The sequence below is a fragment of the Coregonus lavaretus genome, assembly GCF_964263955.1.
Source record: "Coregonus lavaretus genome assembly, contig: HAP1_SCAFFOLD_1019, whole genome shotgun sequence".
NCBI lineage: Eukaryota > Metazoa > Chordata > Actinopteri > Salmoniformes > Salmonidae > Coregonus > Coregonus lavaretus.
Window position 1 is genome coordinate 16069 of NW_028161762.1, and position 25457 is coordinate 41525.

Genomic DNA, 25457 nt, shown 5'->3' on the forward strand with positions numbered 1-25457 from the left:
TGGTAGAGCGTGGCGCTTGCAACGCCAGGGTTGAGGGTTCGTTTCCCACGGAGGACCAGTATGAAGAAAAAAAAATGTATGGATAAGAGCGTCTGCTAAATGACTCAAATGTAAATGTAGGCTATTGTGGATATATGGACAGGTGCAATACCAAACCTAAAGACCCAGAGATGAAGGTTTGCAAAGTTTGCCACATAACAGAGTGATTGGGAGATGTCCTTAAAACAGGAAAATTTAACCAGGGTACTAACGTAGTAGGGACCCGCGTTGTAAAAGAATAACGTTGCGTCTGGCAACATTGGTCTTCTCGCGATATGTCCGCAGTGGGTGGTGGAGCCAGAAATATGGCAGCCGTGGTGCTGAGGTCCTGCAGTAAAGGATTTGCTCACATTTTGACGAATAGAGGAGTCGCTACTATCTTGCCAAATACTTTGGGAGGTGAGTGTGATACTACAGTTCATAATGTAACGACTTCACTGGAAAATGTATAGGCTACGGAATTATGCCACGTTCAAAACAACTGGGAACTCGGTAAAATACGAGGTCAAATCATTACATCAGTGATGTTCATGTCGGAAAGTTGGAGCTCTAGAAAGAGGCCCGAGTTCCCGAGTTGGAATTCCGAGTTGGATGACCGTTCAAAAGATTTTTCCCAGTCGGAGCTCGTTTCTTTTCAAGGTCCCAGTTGTTTTGAACGCATGAAGTCGGATATTTCCGAGTTCCGAGTTCCCAGGTGTTTTGAACGCGGCATTAAAAAGTACAGGAGGGGGAGTGGCAGAGGCAGGCCCGGTCATCTGAATATATTTTGGTTTTCTCATGCGCATATAAACTGTGCAGCATCTGCGCGTGTTCTAAGATCTCGCACAATGGTGGAAGGGATAATCTTCCAAGTGGCACTACAGTTCCAGTTTAAAAACGCAGGGTAGCCTAGTTTTTAGACAAGACAATCAATGCAAATGCTGGTAAATTAAGTATAGCTTTTATCATACCATTTTGTTTTAATGTGGTAATGTAATGTTATTCTAATGTTCTCAATTTCTTGTATTGAGGAAAGTAACAAAAGTTTCCACCTGAATTGCATTGCATCATAGGCTATTCCGTATCTGTCTCTGTTCAGTCGGTTTTCAAAATGTTACATAAGAATGCCTTAGCTGATCATTCCTTGGTTGACTACTTGCTGATTTTATCTTTCAAGGGTATTGCATGAATCACCCATATAAAACCTACATTTTTATAAGACACACTCCATTCTCATCTTTTGCATTAAATAACTTTTTATAAATATGTCATAGTCAATTGACACAACTGAGTGTGTGTGTGTCCTACAGGGGTGAGACAGAAGTCCTCTGTGCAGTATGTGACAAGGCCAGAGCTCCCCAAGCTGGCCTACCGCAGGGTAAAGGGGAAGAGTCCAGGTGTGGTCTTCCTGCCTGGGTATGGATCCAACATGAACGGCCTGAAAGCTGAGGCCCTGGAGGAGTTCTGCAGGTCACTAGGACATTCATACCTAAGGTACTGTACATTACACGGTCACCCTAAGGCCATGCAAATTTAATTTAAGACCCTAAGGCCATACAAATGAGGTTCATTACCTCCCCCCAACCTATATTTTAAGTATGGTACGCAAATAGACCACCCTCTAACGTGTTACTCAAATAGATTCTGTACTCTCTTTGAATTATTATGCTAGCATAGTACAGATTTTGTTAGATGCTTTATTGTATTTCTGACTGTGGTTCTCCAGGCTCATGTTGTGTTTGTTTCCCCAGGTTTGATTACACAGGCCATGGGTTATCAGAGGGGGTGTTCACTAAAGGGACCATCGGCACCTGGAAGAAAGACGTCCTCTTTGTGTTGGATGAACTAGCAGAGGGGCCACAGGTGAAATAACTCTCCACTGGTGGATCTAGGATCCTATCTAAACTAGCCTTTAGATGCAGTTGAAGTCGGAAGTTTACATACACTTAGGTTGGAGTCATTAAAATTCATTTTTCAACCACTACACAAATTTCGTGTTAACAAACTATAGTTTTGGCAAGTGGGTTAGGACATCTACTTTGTGCATGACACAAGTAATTTCTCCAACAATTGTTTACAGACAGATTATTTCACTTATAATTCACTGTATCACAATTCCAGTGGGTCAGAAGTTTACATACACTAAGATGACTGTGCCTTTAAACAGCTTGGAAAATTCCAGAAAATGATGTCATGGCTTTAGAAGCTTCTGATAGGCTAATTGACATCATTTGAGTCAATCGGAGGTGTACAGTGAGGGAAAAAAGTATTTGATCCCCTGCTGATTTTGTACGTTTGCCCACTGACAAAGAAATGATCAGTCTATAATTTGAACGGTAGGTTTATTTGAACAGTGAGAGACAGAATAACAACAACAAAATCCAGAAAAACGCATGTCAAAAATGTTATAAATTGATTTGCATTTTAATGAGGGAAATAAGTATTTGACCCCTCTGCAAAACATGACTTAGTACTTGGTGGCAAAACCCTTGTTGGCAATCACAGAGGTCAGACGTTTCTTGTAGTTGGCCACCAGGTTTGCACACATCTCAGGAGGGATTTTGTCCCACTCCTCTTTGCAGATCTTCTCCAAGTCATTAAGGTTTCGAGGCTGACGTTTGGCAACTCAAACCTTCAGCTTCCTCCACAGATTTTCTATGGGATCAAGGTCTGGAGACTGGCTAGGCCACTCCAGGACCTTAATGTGCTTCTTCTTGAGCCACTCCTTTGTTGCCTTGACCGTGAGTTTTGGGTCATTGTCATGCTGGAATACCCATCCACGACCCATTTTCAATGCCCTGGCTGAGGGAAGGACGTTCTCACCCAAGATTTGACGGTACATGGCCCCGTCCATCGTCCCTTTGATGCGGTGAAGTTGTCCTGTCCCCTTAGCAGAAAAACACCCCCAAAGGATAATGTTTCCACCTCCATGTTTGACGGTGGGGATGGTGTTCTTGGGGTCATAAGCAGCATTCCTCCTCCTCCAAACACAGCGAGTTGAGTTGATGCCAAAGAGCTCCATTTTGGTCTCATCTGACCACAACACTTTCACCCAGTTCTCCTCTGAATCATTCAGATGTTCATTGGCAAACTTCAGACGGGCCTGTACAGTGGGGAAAAAAAGTATTTAGTCAGCCACCAATTGTGCAAGTTCTCCCACTTAAAAAGATGAGAGAGGCCTGTAATTTTCATCATAGGTACACGTCAACTATGACAGACAAAAATAGAAAAAAAAATCCAGAAAATCACATTGTAGGATTTTTAATGAATTTATTGGCATATGATGGTGGAAAATAAGTATTTGGTCAATAACAAAAGTTTCTCAATACTTTGTTATATACCCTTTGTTGGCAATGACACAGGTCAAACGTTTTCTGTAAGTCTTCACAAGGTTTTCACACACTGTTGCTGGTATTTTGGCCCATTCCTCCATGCAGATCTCCTCTAGAGCAGTGATGTTTTGGGGCTGTCGCTGGGCAACACAGACTTTCAACTCCCTCCAAATATTTTCTATGGGTTTAAGATCTGGAGACTGGCTAGGCCACTCCAGGACCTTGAAATGCTTCTTACGAAGCCACTCCTTCGTTGCCCGGGCGGTGTGTTTGGGATCATTGTCATGCTGAAAGACCCAGCCACGTTTCATCTTCAATGCCCTTGCTGATGGAAGGAGGGTTTCACTCAAAATCTCACGATACATGGCCCCATTCATTCTTTCCTTTACACGGATCAGTCGTCCTGGTCCCTTTGCAGAAAAACAGCCCCAAAGCATGATGTTTCCAACCCCATGCTTCACAGTAGGTATGGTGTTCTTTGGATGCAACTCAGCATTCTTTGTCCTCCAAACATGACGAGTTGAGTTTTTACCAAAAAGTTATATTTTGGTTTCATCTGACCATATGACATTCTCCCAATCCTCTTCTGGATCATCCAAATGCACTTCAGACGGGCCTGGACATGTACTGGCTTAAGCAGGGGGACACGTCTCGCACTGCAGGATTTGAGTCCCTGGCAGCGTAGTGTGTTACTGATGGTTGGCTTTGTTACTTTGGTCCCAGCTCTCAGCAGGTCATTCACTAGGTCCCCCCGTGTGGTTCTGGGATTTTTGCTCACCGTTCTTGTGATCATTTTGACCCCACGGGGTGAGATCTTGCATGGAGCCCCAGATCGAGGGAGATTATCAGTGGTCTTGTATGTCTTCCATTTCCTAATAATTGCTCCCACAGTTGATTTCTTCAAACGAAGCTGCTTAACTGTTGCAGATTCAGTCTTCCCAGCCTGGTGCAGGTCTACAATTTTGTTTTTGGTGTCCTTTGACAGCTCTTTGGTCTTGGCCATTGTGAAGTTTGGAGTGTGACTGTTTGAGGTTGTGGACAGGTGTCTTTTATACTGATAACAAGTTCAAACAGGTGCCATTAATACAGGTAACGAGTGGAGGACAGAGGAGCCTCTTAAAGAAGAAGTTACAGGTCTGTCAGAGCCAGAAATCTTGCTTGTTTGTAGGTGACCAAATACTTATTTTCCACCATAATTTGCAAATAAATTCATTAAAAATCCTACAATGGGATTTTCTGGATTTTTTTCCTCAATTTGTCTGTCATAGTTGACGTGTACCTATGATGAAAATTACAGGCCTCTCTCATCTTTTTAAGTGGGAGAACTTACACAATTGGTGGCTGACTAAATACTTTTTTGCCCCACTGTATATGTGCTATTTTGAGCAGGGGGACCTTGCGGGCGCTGCAGGATTTCAGTCATTCAGGGCGTAGTGTGTTACCAATTGTTTTCTTGGTGACTATGGTCCCAGCTACCTTGAGATCATTGACAAGATCCTCCCGTGTAGTTCTGGGCTGATTCCTCACCGTTCTCATGATCATTGCAACTCCACGAGGTGAGATATTGCATGGAGCCCCAGGCAGAGGGAGATTGACAGTTCTTTTGTGTTTCTTCCATTTGCGAATAATCGCACCAACTGTTGTCACTTTCTCACCAAGCTGCTTGGCGATGGTCTTGTAGCCCATTCCAGCCTTGTGTAGGTCTACAATCTTGTCCCTGACATCCTTGGAGAGCTCTTTGGTCTTGGCCATGGTGGAGAGTTTGGAATCTGATTGATTGATTGCTTCTGTGGACAGGTGTCTTTTATACAGGTAACAAACTGAGATTAGAAGCACTCCCTTTAAGAGTGTTGTCACGGTTTCGGCCGAGGCGGCCCCTTCTCCTTGTTCGGGCAGGCTTCGGCGGTCGTCGTCTCCGGAGTACTAGCTGCCACCGTTCGATGTTTCTTGTTTGATTGGTTTTGTCTGTTTGTCACACCTGTTCGTTGTTTAGTTTCATTAGGCACCCTATTTAGTTCCCTTGTGTTAGGTCAGGGGTTGTGTGTAATTGTTCTGCTGTCGTGTGGTTGTTTGGTCCTCTGTATTTTGTTCTCTCTTATTTTCGGGTTGTATAGAGAGTCCTGCACGTTGTGCATACTTACTTTGACTGTCTAGTGTGCGTTTGTTTTCGCCTGTGGCCTGTTGCCGGTTTTGGCGTGCACTACGGACTTCACTAAAGAGCTTTGGATTTATATCTCTGTGTCCTGCGTGTGATTCCACATCCCACTACACTCCACTCCTGACAGAATTACACACCATCTGATGGAATCAGCAGGAGCACCCGCACCCACTGAGATCATGGAGGAGCGCCTTCATGGTCAAGAAGATCGGATCAACCAAATCGGGCACGCCCTGGACCGAGTGATGAACACCCTCCATCGATGGGAGACCAGCGGGGTACCCACACCCCCACCTATCACACCATCACCATCGGTCAGCCCGCCCGTCCAACTACCGGAACCCAGTGGGATTCGGCTCTCGCTCCCGAGGGCGTACGACGGCACCGCTGCCGGGTGTCAGGGGTTCCTGTTACAAGTGGAACTCTACCTTGCCACCGTACACCCGGCGCCCTCGGGACACGAGAGCGTTTCCGCCCTCATCTCCTGTCTCACCGGCAAGGCGTTGGAGTGGGCCAACGGCGAATGGAGGAGAATAGACGCCGCCACTATCACCTATGCGGAGTTCTCCCGCCGCTTCCGTGCGGTCTTCGACCATCCACCAGAGGGGAAGGCGGCGGGGGAGCGTCTATTCTACCTCCGGCAGGGGATGAGGAGCGCTCAAGAGTTTGCGCTGGAGTCCCGGACTCTAGCGGCAGATGCAGGGTGGAATGAGCGGGCCCTCATAGACCACTTTCGTTGCAGCCTCAGGGAGGACGTCCGCAGAGAGTTGGCGTGCAGGGATACTACACTCTCATTTGACCAGTTGGTGGACATGGCCATTCGGCTGGACACCCTGCTCGCTAACCGCGGACATCCCAGGTGGGGGTCGCCCATTCCACCCTCCAGCGCCTCCGAGCCGAGCCCGATGGAGCTCGGAGGTGCTGGCGCTAGAGGAGGGAGAAGAAGGAGCCCGAGGGGGGCCGTCCCCTGCACCAACTGTGGCCGTGGAGGGCACACCGCGGCTAGGTGCTGGGGAGGGTCCCCTGGTGGAGGAGACGGCAGACCACACATTGGGGAGTCCTCCCAGGTGAGTAGGCGCCCCACTTACCCAGAGCTTTCTGTCGTACACATAACCATACCTGTTTGTTTTCCACAGGTTGCACCTCGTTCCCAGCATAAGGCGCTAGTAGATTCAGGCGCAGCTGGGAATTTTGTAGATCGTAAATTCTGTGTTGAGTTAGGGATTCCCCTCCTTCCGGTTGATAATCCTTTCCCTGTACATGCCCTAGATAGTCGTCCGTTAGGATCTGGGTTGATTAGGGAGGTCACAGCGCCACTTAGGATGAAGACGCAGGGGGGTCATGAGGAGACGATTCAACTCTATCTGATCGACTCTCCTGCGTATCCGGTGGTACTGGGGCTTCCCTGGTTGATTACCCATGATCCTACGATTTCGTGGCGAGAGAAGGCTCTTAAAGGGTGGTCTGCTCAATGTGAGGGGCTATGTCTGGGTGTTTCCGTAGGGGCGACCTCGGTGGAGAGTCCGAACCAGATGGCCGCACTGCACATTCCACCTGAGTATGAGGATTTGGCACTCGTGTTTAGCAAGACAAGAGCGGCACGGTTGCCGCCTCATAGACAGGGGGATTGTGCGATAGACCTCCAGGCAGGAGCTGCGCTCCCGCGGAGCCATGTGTATCCTTTGTCACAGGAGGAGAAGAGGGCAATGGAGACATACATTGCCGAGTCTCTGAGACAGGGATACATACGGCCCTCCACTTCTCCCGCGTCCTCGAGCTTCTTTTTTGTGAAGAAAAAGGATGGAGGTTTGCGTCCGTGTATTGATTACCGCGGTCTCAATCAGGTGACTATGAAATATAGTTATCCACTCCCGCTGATTGCGACTATGACGGAGTCATTACACGGGGCACGGTTCTTCACAAAATTGGACCTTAGGAGCGCATATAACTTGGTGCGCATTAGAGAGGGCGATGAGTGGAAGACAGCATTTAGTACTACCTCCGGTCATTACGAGTATCTCGTCATGCCATACGGGTTAATGAATGCTCCATCAGTCTTCCAATCTTTTGTAGATGAGATTTTCCGGGACATGCAGGCGCAGGGAGTAGTGGTGTACATAGACGATATTCTGGTGTACAGTTCTACTCGTGCCGAGCATGTAGCCCTGGTGCGCAGGGTATTGAGGAGATTGTTGGAGCATGACCTGTATGTCAAAGCCGAGAAATGTCTGTTCTTCCAGGAGTCGGTCTCCTTTTTGGGTTATCAGTTGTCTGCGTCAGGGGTGAGGATGGAGGTTGACCGTGTGTCAGCCGTGCGTAATTGGCAAACCCCAACCACGGTTAAAGAGGTGCAGCAGTTCTTGGGTTTTGCGAATTACTACCGGAGGTTTATCCGGGGTTTTGGACAGGTGGCAGCTCCCATAACGTCCCTTCTGAAGGGGGGTCCGGTGCGCTTGCGGTGGTCAGCTGAGGCGGACAGGGCTTTTGGGAGACTGAAGGACCTGTTTACCTCGGCTCCAGTGCTGGCGCACCCGGATCCCACTTTACCATTCCAAGTGGAGGTGGACGCGTCGGAAGCCGGTATCGGGGCTGTTCTTTCACAACGGTCCGGCACACCACCTAAACTCCGCCCCTGTGCTTTTTATTCTAAGAAGCTCAGTCCGGCGGAGCGGAATTATGACGTAGGGGACAGGGAGCTGTTAGCCGTGGTACAGGCCCTAAAGGTGTGGAGGCATTGGCTTGAGGGGGCTCAACACCCTTTTCTCATTCTGACTGACCACCGTAACCTGGAGTACATTCGGGCAGCTAGGAGACTGAATCCTCGCCAGGCTCGATGGACTATGTTTCTCGCCCGGTTTGTGTTTAAGATCACTTACATCCCTGGGTCCCAGAACGGGAAGGCAGATGCCCTGTCTCGGCGGTATGACACAGAGGAGAGGTGCGTGGAGCCCACTCCCATACTACCTGAGTCTTGTCTGGTTGCACCGGTGGTATGGGAGGTCGATGCGGAGATCGAGCGGGCATTACGCACCGACCCTAGCCCTCCACAGTGTCCGGTGGGTCGGACGTACGTCCCGCTCGAGGTCCGGGATCGGCTTATTTATTGGGCTCACACGTCACCCTCCTCTGGACATCCAGGTATTGGCCGGACAGTGCACTGCCTTAGTACAAAGTACTGGTGGCCAACGTTAGCCAGGGATGTGAGGATTTATGTCTCCTCCTGCTCAGTGTGTGCCCAGTGTAAGGCGCCCAGACACTTGCCCAGGGGTAAATTACAACCCCTGCCCGTTCCACAATGACCCTGGTCTCACCTCTCGGTGGATTTTGTTACCGACCTTCCCTCCTCACAGGGGAATACCACCATCCTGGTCGTTGTGGATCGGTTCTCGAAGGCCTGTCGTCTCCTTCCCATGCCGGGTCTTCCTACTGCCCTACAGACCGCTGAGGCTCTATTTACTCACGTCTTCCGGCATTACGGGGTACCCGAGGATATAGTGTCTGATCGAGGCCCCCAGTTTACCTCCAGAGTCTGGAGAGCGTTTATGGAACGGTTGGGGGTTTCGGTGAGCCTTACCTCGGGTTACCACCCGGAGAGTAATGGGCAGGTCGAACGTGTCAACCAGGATGTGGGTAGGTTTCTGAGGTCATATCGTCAGGGCCGGCCGGAGGAGTGGGCGAGATATGTGCCCTGGGCCGAAATGGCACAGAACTCTCTCCGCCACTCCTCCACTAAACTAACCCCTTTCCAGTGTGTGTTAGGGTACCAGCCGGTTCTGGCACCTTGGCATGAGAGCCAGATCGAGGCCCCCGCTGTGGATGAGTGGGTGCGGCGCTCGGAGGAGACGTGGAACGCTGCACACGTCCATCTGCAGCGAGCCATCCGTCGACAGAAGACGAGCGCCGACCTCCACCGCAGTGAGGGGCCAGTGTACGCACCTGGAGATCGAGTCTGGCTCTCAACCAGAAACCTGCCCCTCCGCCTGCCCTGCCGGAAGCTGGGTCGGCGGTTTGTGGGGCCTTTTAAAGTCCTGAGGAGATTGAACGAGGTGTGTTACAGGTTACAACTGCCCATTGATTACAAAAATATTAACCCCTCGTTCCATGTGTCTCTCCTCAGGCCGGTGGTAGCTGGTCCACTCCAGGACTATGAGATAGAAGAGACTCCTCCGCCCCCGTTGGACATCGAGGGGGCTCCGGCGTACACTGTTCGGGCCATCTTAGATTCGAGACGCCGGATGGGGGGTCTCCAATATCTCGTGGAGTGGGAGGGGTACGGCCCGGAGGAGCGGTGCTGGGTGCCGAGGAGGGACATCCTGGACCCGTCTCTTCTGACCGAATTCCATCGTGGTCATCCTACGCGCCCTGCTCCGCGTCCTCCTGGTCGTCCCCGAGGCCGGGGGCGGCGCACGGCTGGAGCCGCGCGTCAAGGGGGGGGTACTGTCACGGTTTCGGCCGAGGCGGCCCCTTCTCCTTGTTCGGGCAGGCTTCGGCGGTCATCGTCTCCGGAGTACTAGCTGCCACCGTTCGATGTTTCTTGTTTGATTGGTTTTGTCTGTTTGTCACACCTGTTCGTTGTTTAGTTTCATTAGGCACCCTATTTAGTTCCCTTGTGTTAGGTCAGGGGTTGTGTGTAATTGTTCTGCTGTCGTGTGGTTGTTTGGTCCTCTGTATTTTGTTCTCTCTTATTTTCGGGTTGTATAGAGAGTCCTGCACGTTGTGCATACTTACTTTGACTGTCTAGTGTGCGTTTGTTTTCGCCTGTGGCCTGTTGCCGGTTTTGGCGTGCACTACGGACTTCACTAAAGAGCTTTGGATTTATATCTCTGTGTCCTGCGTGTGATTCCACATCCCACTACACTCCACTCCTGACAAGTGTGCTCGTAATCTCAGCTCGTTACCTGTATAAAAGACACCTGGGAGCCAGAAATCTTTCTGATTGAGAGGGGGTCAAATACTTATTTCCCTCATTAAAATGCAAATCAATTTATAACCTGAAGGTACCACGTTCATCTGTACAAACAATAGTACACAAGTATAAACACCATGGGACCACGCAGCCGTCATACCGCTCAGGAGATGAACGTACTTTGGTGCGAAAAGTGCAATTAAATCCCAGAAAAACAGTAAAGGACCTTGTGAAGATGCTGGAGGAAACGGGTAGAGAAGTATCTATATCTACAGTAAAACAAGTCCTATATCGACATAACTTGAAAGGCCGCTCAGCAAGGAAGAAGCCTTGCTGAGCGGCCATAAAACCGCCATAAAAAAGCCAGACTACGGTTTGCAACTGCACATGGGGACAAATGTCCTCTGGTCTGATGAAACAAAAATAGGACTGTTTGGCCATAATGACCATCGTTATGTTTGGAGGAAAAATGGGGGAGGGGCTTGCAAGCCGAAGAACACCATCCCAACCGTGAAGCACAGGGGTGGCAGCATCATGCTGTGGGGGTGCTTTGCTGCAGGAGGGACTGGTGCACTTCACAAAATAGATGGCATCATGAGGAAGGAAAATTATGTGGATATATTGAAGCAACATCTCAAGACAGTCAGGAAGTTAAAGCTTGGTCGCAAATGGGTCTTCCAAAGGGACAATGACCCCAAGCACACTTCCAAAGTTGTGGCAAAATGGCTTAAGGACAACCAAGTCAAGGCATTGGAGCGGCTAACACAAAGCCCTGACCTCAATCCTATAGAAAATGTGTGGGCAGAACTGAAAAGGCTTGTGCGTGCAAGGAGGCCTACAAACCTGACTCAGTTACACAAGCTCTGTCAGGAGGAATGGGCCAAATTTCAACCAACTTATTTTGTGAAGCTTGTGGAAGGCTACCCGAAACGTTTGACCCAAGTTAAACAATTTAAAGGCAATGCTACCAAATACTAATTGAGTGTATGTAAACTTCTGACCCACTGGGAATGTGATGAAATAAATAAAAGCTGAAATATATCTGAAATATATCATTTTCGCTACTATTATTCTGAAATTTCACATTAAAATAAAGTGGTGATCCTTACTACGATTAAATGTCAGGAATTGTGAAAAACTGAGTTTAAATGTATTTGGCTAAGGTGTATGTAAACTTCTGACTTTAACTGTAACTCTCATATCCATATGCATGTATTTATGTATGCATTTATTGTGATTCCAATTGGTATTTGATTGGATTTTTGGGGCATTTTTCAGTTATGTGTTTAAGAGCTAAAATACTAGTTTGACTTTATAATCCAGTTATAGACCGTCCCTTTATAACCCAGTTATAGACCGTCCCGTTATAACCCAGTTATAGACCGTCCCTTTATAACCCAGTTATAGACCGTCCCGTTATAACCCAGTTATAGACCGTCCCTTTATAACCCAGTTATAGACCGTCCCTTTATAACCCAGTTATAGACCGTCCCTTTATAATCCAGTTATAGACGTCCCTTTATAACCCAGTTATAGACCGTCCCTTTATAATCCAGTTATAGACCGTCCCTTTATAACACAGTTATAGACCGTTCCTTTATAATCCAGTTATAGACCGTCCCTTTATAACCCAGTTATAGACCGTCCCTTTATAACCCAGTTATAGACCGTCCCGTTATAACCCAGTTATAGACCGTCCCTTTATAACCCAGTTATAGACCGTCCCTTTATAACCCAGTTATAGACGTCCCGTTATAACCCAGTTATAGACCGTCCCTTTATAACCCAGTTATAGACCGTCCCTTTATAACCCAGTTATAGACCGTCCCTTTATAACCCAGTTATAGACCGTCCCTTTATAATCCAGTTATAGACCGTCCCGTTATAACCCAGTTATAGACCGTCCCTTTATAACACAGTTATAGACCGTCCCTTTATAACCCAGTTATAGACCGTCCCTTTATAACCCAGTTATAGACCGTCCCTTTATAATCCAGTTATAGACCGTCCCTTTATAACCCAGTTATAGACCGTCCCTTTATAACACAGTTATAGACCGTCCCGTTATAACCCAGTTATAGACCGTCCCTTTATAACCCAGTTATAGACCGTCCCTTTATAACACAGTTATAGACCGTCCCTTTATAACCCAGTTATAGACTGTCCCGTTATAACCCAGTTATAGACCGTCCCTTTATAATCCAGTTATAGACCGTCCCTTTATAACCCAGTTATAGACCGTCCCTTTATAACCCAGTTATAGACCGTCCCTTTATAATCCAGTTATAGACCGTCCCTTTATAACACAGTTATAGACCGTCCCTTTATAATCCAGTTATAGACCGTCCCTTTATAATCCAGTTATAGACCGTCCCTTTATAACACAGTTATAGACCGTCCCTTTATAATCCAGTTATAGACCGTCCCTTTATAACCCAGTTATAGACCGTCCCTTTATAACACAGTTATAGACTGTCCCCTGAGTCGATGATGGCTCTGAAAGCCTTTGGGAGTGGGTCTGTGGATTTTGATTTTTTATTAACCCATCCACCCCCACTCTTCAGAGGACACATATGTTGTTTGTTTTTTACAGCTTTTCTGCTACATATACATACATTTTACATATACATTTTGCATACACATTTTGTATACATGGTACTTTTATATAAAACAATCACATAACAATAATACATTACCAAACATAACCTCTTTAATCCCACCTTTGGTTTCCATGTGCCATATATTTTTCAATTGTGCTGTGATATTGTACATACATTTTGAACCTTTCTAATCGTAGAGTATTCACAGATTGTGAGCCAAAGATGAAAACCTTTCTTACGAGTATTATTATATTATTTATTGATTGACTATGGCTTTCCAAATCGCCCAACACGGCTATTTGTAAGGTTCATTTTAAGTGAATGTTGTGATTTTTTTAACCATTCCTGAACCTGTGACCAGAAACAAGCTACATAGGGGCAATACCAGAATAAATGAGTCTGTGGACTTTTCCATGTGAATATTAAAGTCTCCAAAAATGTGAATATTATCTGCCATGACTACAAGGTCCGATAGGAATTCAGAGAACTCAGTGAGGAACGCTGTATATGGCCCAGGAGTCCTGTAAACAGTAGCTATAGAAAGTGATTGAGTAGGCTGCATAGATTTCATGACTAGAAGCTCAAAAGTAGAAAACGCAGTAAAAAAATTTTTGTAGATTTAAATTTGCTGTCATTAATGTTAGCAACACCTCCGCCTTTGCGGGATGCATCGGTGATATGGTCACTAGTGTAACCAGGAGGAGAGGCCTCATTTAACACAGGAAATTCATCAGGCTTGAGCCATGTTTCAGTCAGGCCAATCACATCAAGGTTATGATCAGTGATTAGTTCATTGACTATGACTGCTTTGGAAGTAAGGGATCTAACATTAAATAACCCTATTTTGAGATGTGAGATATCACAATCTCTTTCAATAATGACAAGAATGGAGGAGGTCTTTATTCCAGTGAAATTGCTAAGGTAAACACCGCCATGTTTTGTTTTGCTCAACCTAGATCGAGGCACAGACACGCTCTCAATGGGGATAGCTGAGCTGACTACACTGACTGTCCTAGTGGCAGACTCCGCTACGCTGGCAGGCTGGCTAACAGCCTGCTGCCTGGCCTGCACCCTATCTCATTGTGGAGCTAGAGGAGTTAGAGCCCTGTCTATGTTCATGGATAAGATGAGAGCACCCCTCCAGCTAGGATGGAGTCCGTCACTCCTCAGCAGGCCAGGCTTGGTCCTGTTTGTGGGGGAGTCCCAGAAAGAGGGCCAATTATCTACAAAAGCAATATTTTGGGAGGAGCAGAAAACAGTATTCAACCAGTGATTGAGTTGTGAGACTGCTGTAGAGCTCATCACTCGCCCTAACTGGGAAGGGGCCAGAGACAATTACTCGATGCCGACAAATCTTTCTAGTTGATTTACACGCTGAAGCTATGTTGCGCTTGGTGACCTCTGACTGTTTCATCCTAACATCGTTGGTGCCAACGTGGATAACAATATCCCTATACTCTCTACACTCACCAGTTTTAGCCTTAGCCAGCACAATCTTCAGATTAGTCTTTACGTCGGTAGCCCTGCCCCCTGGTAAACAGTGTATGATCGCTGGATGATTCATTTTAAGTCTAATATTGTGTGTAATGGAGTCGCCAATGACTAGGGTTTTCAATTTGTCCGAGCTAATGGACTTCTCCTCAATAGTCATATTTGATGCTTCCACGTTGTGCTGTTTATTTCTGATAGTGTTCAAAACCTTTGAAGATGTCCAGTGTAAGCAGATATGCAATTTGTTGTCATCACAGTACAGACTTGGATACACATTATCCCAAATGCTAATCAATAAAAATGTCTGTTAAATACGCTGCTCTGTTTTGCTTGTTAACAGCGGGTCATTTCATAGGGAACTGTCAGAGGACCTCTTGTATTGTTACAGCACCAACATGTAGAGAATAAAGGCGCTAACATGGCAGCCGTTCTAAAACCTGGCCCAACTCTCTATATACAGGGCATTCGGAAAGTATTCAGACCCCTGGACTTACAGCTTTCTTCTAAAATTGATTAAATTGTTTTTTTCCCCTCATCAATCTACACACAATACCCCATAATGACAAAGCAAAAACAGGTTCAGAGATAGTTTTTGCAAGTTTAGAAAAAATAAATAAATGAAATATGACATTTACATAAGTATTCAGACCCTTTACTCAGTACTTTGTTGAAGCACCTTTGGCAGCGATTACAGCCTTGAGTCTTCTTGGGTATGACGCTACAAGCTTGGCACACAGTTGTATTTGGGGAGTTTCTCCCATTCTTCTCTGCAGATCCTCTCAAGCTCTGTCAGGTTGGATGGAGAGCATCGCTGCAAAGCTATTTTCAGGTCTCTTCAGAGATGTTCGATCGGGTTCAAGGCCGGGCTCTGGCTGGGCCACTCAAGGACATTCAGAGACTTGTCCCAAAGCCACTCCTGCGTTGTCTTGGCTGTGTGCTTAGGGTTGTTGTCCTGTTGGAAGGTGAACCTTAGTCTGAGGTCCTGAGCGCTCTGGAGCAGGTTTTCATCAAGGATCTCTCTGTACTTTGCTCCATTAATCTTTTCCTCGATTCGGACTAGTCTCCCAGTCCCTGCCGCTGAAAAACATCCCCACGGCATTATGCTGCCACCACCATGCTTCATCGTAGGGATGGTGCCAGGTTTCCTCCAGACGGGAAGCTTAGCATTCAGGCCAAAGAGTTCAATCTTGGTTTCACCAGACCAGAGAATCTTGTTTCTCATGGTCTGAGAGTCCTTTAGGTGCCTTTTGGCAAACTCTAAGTGGGCTGTCATGTGTCTTTTACTGAGGAGTGGTTCCGTCTGGCCACTATACCATAAAGGCCTGATTGGTGGAGTGCTGCAGAGATGGTTGTGCTTCTGGAAGGTTCTCCCATCTCCACAGAGGAACTCTTGAGCTCTGTCAGAGTTACCATCGGGTTCTTGGTCACCTCCCTTACCAAAGCCCTTCTTCCCCGATGCTCAGTTTGGCCGGGCGGCCAGCTCTAGGAAGAGTCTTGGTGGTTCCAAACTTCTTCCATTTAAGAATGATGGAGGCCACTGTGTTCTTGGGGATATTCAATGCTGCAGACATTTTTTGGTACCCTTCCCCAGATCTGTTGCTCGACACAATCCTGTCTCGGAGCTCTACGGACAATTCCTTCGACCTCATGGCTTGGTTTTTGCTCTGACATGCACTGTCAACTGTGGGACCTTATATAGACTGGTGTGTGCCTTTACAAATCATGTCCAATTTACCACAGGTGGACTCCAATCAAGTTGTAGAAACATCTCAAGGATGATCGATGGAAACAGGATTCACATGAGCTCAATTTCGAGTCTCATAGCAAAGGGTCTGAATACTTATGTAAATAAGTTATTTCTGTTTTCTATTTTTAATACATTTGCAAAAAAATTATAAAAACCTGTTTTTGCTTTGTCATTATGGGGTATTGTGTGTATATTGTTGAGGATTTTTATTTATTTAATCCATTTTAGAATAAGGCTGTAATGTAACAAAATGTGGAAAACGTTAAGGGTTCTGAATACTTTCCCAAAGCACTGTATTTGTCTGCTGTGGTGTGTTTAGTGACACATTTTTCCACAAGGGGGCACTGTGTCACACAAATGTAATAGCATCTCACCACCATGTAAAGTTCACACCATTAAATCAGTACCAGAGTATCATAGCCTCCGTGCCAGGATTCAAGGCTGTCCTAGACATTAATCAGACACACAGCTAGTGAATGACACCGTTAGCAGGGCCAGAGTCACCAATGGCTGATATTACTCCCAATGTTCCTGTGATGATGGTTTACAGTCAAGGTTAGGACTACAGGCTGTGGTTAGTGGTTAGAATCACATTTGTGTTTAGAAACTGCTGTTCTTCTGTCCATTGTAGCGATAGCTAGATAGTGACACCCATGGTGCTTCTCTGCAGAAGACTCAGTTCAAATGGAAAAAAGGAGACAAGGAGAGGAGACAACGAGACAAGCCAAGCAATCCATATCAAACTATTGGTATTTCTATGTACCCTTGCTCCCTATCCTAGGTCTAGGCATCTTTAATGTAATCATGTTTTTCCCCATGGTCTCTGTTTAGATCATGGTGGGGTCTAGTATGGGCAGCTGGCTCATGCTGTTGGCAGCTATCGCCAGGCCGGAGAAGACTGCAGCTCTTGTGGGGATCTCCACGGCAGCAGACCACGTCATCACAGCCTTCAAGTCAATGTCTCTAGAGGTGAGAGAGGACATTATGAAATAACCCCTGGATTACTATGAATGACATTAACTAATGTACATGTGATTATGACCAGAGTTGGAGCTAATTCCATTTCTATTCAGGCAATTCAGGGGTGTGGTGAATTGAAATGCAATCATCTGTGTGAAGGTCAATTCATTGTTTGATTTAAAATGGAATTGATCCCGTTTCACCACAGGTGCGTAAGGAGATTGAAGAGAAGGGTGTGCTGACGGTGCCCACCAAGCACAGCGAGGAGGGCGCCTACACGTTCACCATGGACTTCCTGAAGGAGGCAGAGAACCACTGTGTCCTCCAGAGCCCCATCCCCATCACCTGCCCCGTGAGGCTCATCCACGGCCTGAAGGACGACGACGTACCCTGGCACATCTCCATGCAGGTGGCAGAGCGCGTCCTCAGCCCCGACGTGGACGTCATCCTCCGCCGCCACGGCCAGCACCGCATGGCCGAGAAAGACGACATCAAGCTCATGGTCTACACCATCGACGACCTCATAGACAAGCTGACCACACTCGTTTGAGTCGGTGGAAGGATTAAGGAAGGGAAAGGGGGGGGGGGGGTTGAGTTGGGAATCCCCCCCATTGGAGCTGCTCCTACCTCCCAGCCATATAGGATCCCTTTACCCTTCCTCCCAGTCTGCCCCTGGTCAGTTTATCCTAATTATGCTGTTACAAAGAGAAGGAGAGAAAGAGGAGACAAAATAGAGAGAAACGAGGATCACCGAAAGTACAAACTGTGATGGCTCGTCTGTCAGAAACCTCAGCCAGGTCCTTGATGCGTGCCTTGGGGAGGGAGTGTGACTTTTACTAGTTCCAGTTTACTCTGTGCAGTGTTGTTTTGGTCAACCTTTCTATGGGCCATGCTGCCACTGCTAATGCTGCCGCTGTTTGTTTGACAGAACATCCTGGTCCTTTTGCCAGACCCCAATAGTTTTCCTGTGCCTTTTTTACCACGTCTCACCCTGTTGGGCCAATAAAGCCTCTGCACACCAGAGTGGACTGCAGGTCTCGTCTGTTACTCTGCATGCAGATATATGAGCTGTTATTGAGTTAATACAATCCACACAAACAACAAGCTCCATCAAACTGCCTCATATGCAGAAGCACTGTGAAATAGTGTGATGCCCCGCCCTACCGAAAATACTATCTCAAAATAGCAAAAGAAAACCCTTCAACTCAAGAGGAAACATAAAATAAAGGTTAATATTATGAGCACCACATCCCAGAGGCCCCATAGAATGTTAAAATAACCACCAAAGATCACTCAAAGATCGCCTTGTTTTATTTATTTTCATAATATACATCCCATAGGTTTGTTGTAATGAAACGCCCGGCCCAGTTGGAGCCAATGGGCTGTTGATTAGCATGTCGTTGGTCATTGGACTGTGTTCAATGGGGCAGAAAGCCAGTCCTGCTGCAGCAGAAGCAGTAACTCTCTGTGATCCCCTAACTGCTGCTCTGACCTTTCACTCTTAGGCAGAAGGTATGCAATCAGTCACCTCCGCATCACAACACCAACCGGGTGACATCACTCAAACGTATGCATGCATCGGGGAGTAAAAACCCCCGCCTGGGTTATGTTTAATATAGATCACTGAGGAACTGACTAATATGTAGTGACAAGGGCTGGAAATACATACACACATATACAGTGATGGTGAGAATACTCCTCTAGTTATTTTAGCCTGACAGTCATATAGTACAGATGCTATGTTCAAAAGCTTTTCTGATATTCAGACATTCTAGAAAAGCATTAATCTCTATTTCCTGTATTTCAATGCTGTCTGGAGACTTTTTCCAGTCTGTGATGCAAGTTGTCATATCAGTACTGTAGAGCACACCGCACCCAGCCTCTCTTTCCAGATCTATCTGGTGTCCACTTCTGTAACTCTAACCCAATTAAAGCAGAGCAATGGCTCTCATTATTGAAACAGAGAGACAAGCTGCAACAGCCACTAACGGGCTGTTCTGTGCCTTCCAAATCTACAGAAACATTTAAGGTAGACATAAACGTGAAAGCCTTGTATTTCTCTTGTTCTATAAATTGTGATTCTGCGCTTCATCAGGTGTATTGTTGTTAGCAACTAATGGGGATCCTAATAAAATACTACATACTGAGAGTATTAAGGCCAAATACATCAACAATGAGAAGTGAACACTTTATGTCATGTGCCTTTAGAAATCATCCATGGGCATGATGATATGATGGTCAGCCTATATAGCCTTAGCTGGGTTGGGGCCGGGGGACTCTCCTTGCTGCCCACCTCCTCTTGTTTCTACTGTCCTGTCGCAGTCTGTATGAGACATCTCGAGGGATCCTCCTCGTGGCGCCCGCACATATAAAACCGGTGGTGTGCCACTCCCGGACACTTAGTCAAGAGCCTAGCCCCACGCACGCGCCTTAGCCACCGCTTCATGGATGCTTCAGCAGTTCAGCATCCTCTACCCTGACCAGCTCAGCAACATTTACATCACGGCAGCTACAGGACGAAATATACGTTATCTCTCCTCTTCTTTATAGTAAGTGTACCCAGAGCTTTTATTCGTTCAAATGATTATTTATTGAGAGCATGAAACATTAGTGTGTATATATATATATATATTTGTGGATTAATAATGAAACGTCACTGCTAGTTAATTAAATTGCCTAGGGGCTATTCGGGAGAACTTGTATGACTAAAATGTATAAATTATAATCTGCCTTCCTGATTTCTAAATCTGTTTTATTGTGGAAAAAAAGTTATGCTTTTTTTTCGCATTCATAGTAGGCTACATAATCAATGCAATGCGATTGCTTTTCGATGTTACGCTCAGCACGCACACAGTCTAGGCTACCTCATTAGAATGTGCGTGTCCATGTGCAGGACGGGTGCCAAGGACCACACCCATTCCGGCAAGAGCTCTGGTTCTCTGGGGATGCGCCTGGTGCCTGTCCTGTAAGGGGCACAGTTGCCATTAGGGAGAAAGCAGAGGATAGAGTGTGAGGAAAGGACGTGAAATTAGGAAAACAACAGGTGATGCCGTTTATGATTAGAAAAACTATGGCAGGTAGCTTAATGGTTAAAAGCGTTGGGCCAGTAACTGAAAGTTTCGAATCCCGAGCCAACTAGGTGAAAAATATGTCGATGTGCCCTTCCTTGAGCAAGGCACTTAAACCTAATTGCTCTAAATGACAAAAAAATCAAACTAAATGCTGTCTCATAATGAACAAAGTGACTTCTATGAAGCCTATGCATTATTTATGGACAGATGTCAAAAACTGGATGTTAATACAGACATTATATTGCTTGACAATGTTCAGTTTTCTACATGATGGATTGTTTTTGTGTAGCAGGTGCAGGCTGCCAGTGCTGTAACTGTCCCAGGGTGTTGGTCAGCAGAGCTGCAGACTACTTCTCTGTCCGTCTGTCTGTCTGTCTGGGTGAGCAGGACAGGAGGAGCCATGGCTAACAGGGGACCCAGCTACGGGCTGAGCAAGGAGGTGCAGGAGAAGATAGAGCTGAAGTATAATCTGGACCTGGAGGCCCGGCTGCTGGACTGGATCGTAGCTCAGTGTGGAGGGAACCTGGAGAGACCACAGCCAGGCAGACAGAACTTCCAAACCTGGCTAATGGATGGAACAGTGAGTCTGAATGAGAATGAACAAGCTCAATAAGACTGGACCGCAGTCAGTGATAGAGGACGATCGCTTATACAAGCTAACAATGACACCAATTTATGCTCTCCTCTGCTTTTTCTTTGTCTCTCTCTCTCCCTCTTTTCATTGACCAATCTCTTCCTTTCTCCCTCTCTACTTCTCTTCTTTATCCATGTATCTGTATTCCTCTTCCTCCCTCTTCTTCCTCCTCCTCCCTGTAGATTCTGTGTAGGCTCATCAATAGCCTGTACCCGCGTGGTAAGGAGCCCATCAAGAAGATTCCGGAGACCCAGATGGCCTTTAAGCAGATGGAGAAGATCTCCCAGTTCCTGCAGGCTGCAGAGGTCTACGGAGTCATCACCACAGACATCTTCCAGACCGTGGACCTGTGGGAAGGTGAGCTGCACGTTCACTGACTCATATCATGTCTCCATACATCCATGTGACATTGACATGCTTGTCCAATGACGGGGAGTCTCACAGTCTTGTCTCTGCTGAGCTCTGTCTGCCTGTACGGTACCTTCAATACTCACATTACATTTACAAGATCCTTTATAGTCTGAGTACCAGTCTGTTTCTGCTAACATTCCACTCATTGTACTCCGTGTCATGTGACACAGAGTGGCAAGGAGTGGAATGATAGCTAAACAGACTGGTACCCAGGCTATTTATAGTCCACTATATAGGTCATACTCCATGGAGACATTTAAAATATTTTTTTGGGGACAAATGACTCAAGAGGTAGCTGTGTCTAAGTTTGTTTAATTTGGAACCTGTTTGCCTATTTGATGCCCCGCCTGTTCTTTGCTGTCTGGGTGTGGTCCAGTGTTTGTGAGGACTGTTGCTATGGTTACAGGGAAGGACATGGCTGCGGTGCAGAGAACCCTGATGGCCCTAGGTAGTGTTGCCCTCACCAAGGACGACGGACATTACCGTGGCGACCGCGACTGGTTCCACAGGTAATGGACTGGCCACGACCCCTTACTTGGAAAACTCTGTGGCAGTGTTATCTGAATGTTTTGTGAGTGTTGTTCTACGTCTCAACTGTCCTGTCTGTCCTGGTCTGTGTAGGAAAGCCCAGGGTTACCGGCGGGAGTTCTCTGAGGACCAGCTTCGTCAAGGCCAGAGTCTGATTGGTCTTCAGATGGGCAGCAACCGCGGGGCCTCTCAGTCCGGCATGACGGGCTACGGATCACACCGCCAGATCATGTAGAGATACCAGCGTGCCACTCAGCCAGCTGCCAGCCGTTCCCTCAGCATGGCTGTGTACTCCAGAAAAAAGCTCCATCACGCCCCTGGAACCTCATGATATGACCCAACCACTTTCCCCCCTTCCCCAGAAGCACCAGCAAATCACACACGCACACACATACACACACACTTTTACTGTTTATCCTCAACCCAAACGGAGTGCTCCTTATACCCCAACCACACCATGATTTCTACAGACCTCAGTGCTTTCTGCTTACCCCACCCCCACTCTCCAGTCCTCCTTGGTCCCACTCTCTCCATCCATATGGTCCCACTCTATCCATCCATATGGTCCCACTCTCTCCATCCATATGGTCCTGCTAGCCATTCCCTTCAGTGGATGAAGTCTTAGTAATTCAGTCGGTACAGAGAACCCAAGGTTGAAGTCATCCCTCTACAAAACAAGCAAATAGTATTTTACACTTCTAACAAATATTACAGCACGACAACGTTATAGCATGCTACATATTTTAATTATTTAACTCTGTTTGTATGTACAGTAGGTGTGTCTGAGTCATTGTATAGTCATTTGGGAATGTTTGCTATACCTCATGAAATGTTTCATGTGTAACCGAATGCAACTCAGTGAGCGATGATGCCTCTGCTGTCTTGTGTGAATATGTGAAGACTTTGAGGTAACTTCTGTAACCAAATGACCATCACATTGTGCCTGGTTAATATAGTAAAGGGACCATAAATGATGCCTTGTATAAGAGATGCCACCCACCCTAATGCAGAGGAATGTATAGACCTAAATTCAGTTCTGTTTTATTACTAACATTCTGTGATGTGCATTTATTACTTATTTATGTAATGTACATGTATGTGTCCACTGTCCATATGTGTTTTAGCCAATCCCATGATTGTTAAAGAGCCACCGTATGAAAGTGACACTAGGATCATTCTGTTCCAGGCCTGATATTGCTTGAATGTATTTTTTAAAATTCATTATAATTTGTAATGTTTACATAAAAAAATATGTTTATATCTGAAAGCTTGTGTGTAGAGTATATGACCAATAAATTGATGAAAACTGATTCTGGAATCATGTATTATTTTTCTGATCTGTGAAATATACTAAATAAAGTCATTGCTCTTGGACATCTAGATATTTGGTTTGCTAATATATTTCCCAATGGATTTCCAGCATCAGGGAAGTATACCAGACTTCTAAGGAACGCTATCTGTGAAGATAAGAGAATGTTGCTTGAAACTCTTCCTAAGCGTTCCTTTGGGGGTAGGGACGGCTGTAAAGGTTCTAGAACACTAACTGGAAAGGTCAGAGTTTATGGCAATGGTGGAATTTATGGGGTAAAACATTTAACAACATTGCTCTATTGATGTTTCAGATATAGAAGATAAACACACATGAGGTAACATCTCCCTGGTCTTGTGTTCTGTTGCTAATGATTTCAGGCGCTAGCTAAGGGACGTTTTATCCTACTTTGACATTAAAAATGAAATCCATTAGGACAAATTAGGCATCTGATATTCATCTTGCTCTTTATCCCTGATAGCCCCTGCACATTTTAGTTTGATGACCTCATTCAGGGTCCAAGCTGATCATTACCCTTCCAGAGAATGGGGAACATTCTAGAAGGTGACAGGTGATGTGGAACGGTGAGGGCTGGACAGACAGAATAAGTAACCTAAAATAGCCGTTATCCTTGTCGAACCAATGGGACGGCTGGCTTGGCAGTTGGCATGGTGATGTCACTAGCTTTTCAGTCCTTGGTAAAGTTTGTGAGGCCTTCTTCGGTGTCTTGGCTCTCCAAACATTCAGCTGTCTCCAGCGCTAAGTTCATATGCATGTGTGTATCTATGCATGTATATGTGTGCGAATGTGTGGGTGTGTATTGGACATAATGCGTTGCGCTGGATTACCCCACTCTTCTGTATTGTGCATCTAGTGCTGAGAATACTTAAGTGGAAGTCTTTGAACATTGGCCCTTGAGGGACCATGGTGGGGGTCAGACTCAGAGTCGCTCTCTTGCTCCTCCTGCTGGCTGTGAGGTGCATAGCACATGAAGAATTCAAGAAGAACGGATGTGTTTGTGGACACCCAGGAATACCAGGAGACCCAGGCCACAACGGAATGCCAGGCCGAGATGGACGAGACGGGTTCAGAGGTGACAAGGGAGACCGAGGTAAGACTAAGGCACAACCTCCTCAGTTAGCTAGGTCTCAATAGAAACCAGCCTTTCTGGTCCCATGCTGACACATTTTTTAAAGTTCTTGGTCATTTTATTAATTAAAGGGGAAATTGGCGTCACTGGACCAACAGGACAGAGTGGCCCCATAGGAGACAAAGGAGATCTGGGTAAGACTGTATTTTATAAGGAAAAATACTTTGTACGGTTATCACCACTGGCTTTCTCTGACAAGCAATATTAACATAATTCCTTTATCCTTGTATCTGCAGGTACGGCTGGCCTGGCAGGAATTAAGGGAAAATGGGGTGAGAATGGAGAGAAGGGGCCACCGGGGAAGATGGGGCCCCAAGGAGTCTCAGGGCCCATGGGCCTCAAGGGCCAGAAGGGGGAGCTCGGGTTACCAGGACCCCAGGGGCCAAAAGGGGATTTGGGGCCTCTGGGACCTGAAGGGCAGAAGGGGGAGATCGGGTTCCAGGGGGTGCGAGGCATCCAGGGGCCCTTGGGACCCCCAGGACGACCAGGTCCGAAGGGAGACCTCGGCCCCCCAGGGTTCAAAGGCAACATTGGTTACCACGGAGAGCAAGGGAACCGGGGCGAGACAGGGGACAAGGGGGAGAAGGGGGACACATTATTCATCCCAAAATGAATTCTCAGTGGGTTTAACCGAATACACCAAACTCCCACCGGCTAACGTGCCGATCAGGTTCGACAAGGTGATCTACAACAGGCAGGACCGTTACGACCCACAGACCGGACGGTTCACCTGCGCTGTGGCTGGGGCCTACTACTTCACCTACCACATCACTGTGTTCTCCCGTAATGTTAAAGTAGCATTAGTGAGAAACGGGGTGAAGGTGATCCACACCATGGATAACTACCAGAGCAGTGAGGACCAGGCAGCAGGCGGGGCTGTCCTGCACCTGGAGAAGGGGGACAAAGTGTGGCTGCAGGTGGATGGAGGAGAGCTCTTGAACGGGCTGTTTGCTGATGAAGATGATGATACAACCTTCTCTGGGTTCCTGCTCTTTGGTGCAGATTAGGCTCACATGGCTCAGTGAATTTGCTCGTGGAATGTTACGTGGGAAATTCACAAAAAAACATGTGTTATTATTACCACCTGTTATAGATGAATTGAATAGCCTACAATAATAATAAATATTTTAATCAAATATGAA

The 25457-nt window shown here is 46.6% G+C and overlaps 2 protein-coding genes and 1 pseudogene across 3 annotated transcripts; all 3 read left to right on the forward strand.

Annotated features, from left to right (window-relative positions):
* Positions 1–310: 310 nt before the first annotated feature.
* On the forward strand, positions 311–18233 carry LOC311120129 (palmitoyl-protein thioesterase ABHD10, mitochondrial-like). Its single transcript, XM_084194747.1, has 5 exons — positions 311–438; positions 1329–1512; positions 1770–1881; positions 17084–17221; positions 17421–18233. Exons 1-5 carry the CDS (start codon positions 315–317, stop codon positions 17760–17762), a joined length of 900 nt encoding a protein of 299 aa, XP_084050873.1. The 5' UTR covers positions 311–314; the 3' UTR covers positions 17763–18233.
* A 2450-nt stretch (positions 18234–20683) lies between these two features.
* LOC311120124 (transgelin-3-like) lies at positions 20684–22091 on the forward strand (the record flags this gene model as incomplete). Its single annotated transcript, XM_084194741.1, has 4 exons — positions 20684–20863; positions 21100–21274; positions 21735–21837; positions 21950–22091. 4 exons carry the CDS (start codon positions 20684–20686, stop codon positions 22089–22091), a joined length of 600 nt encoding a protein of 199 aa, XP_084050867.1.
* Positions 22092–24089: 1998 nt separating this feature from the next.
* Positions 24090–25322, forward strand: LOC311120123 (annotated as a pseudogene). Its single transcript has 3 exons — positions 24090–24276; positions 24387–24449; positions 24552–25322. The product of its transcript is annotated as an uncharacterized misc_RNA (transcript).
* Positions 25323–25457: the final 135 nt, after the last annotated feature.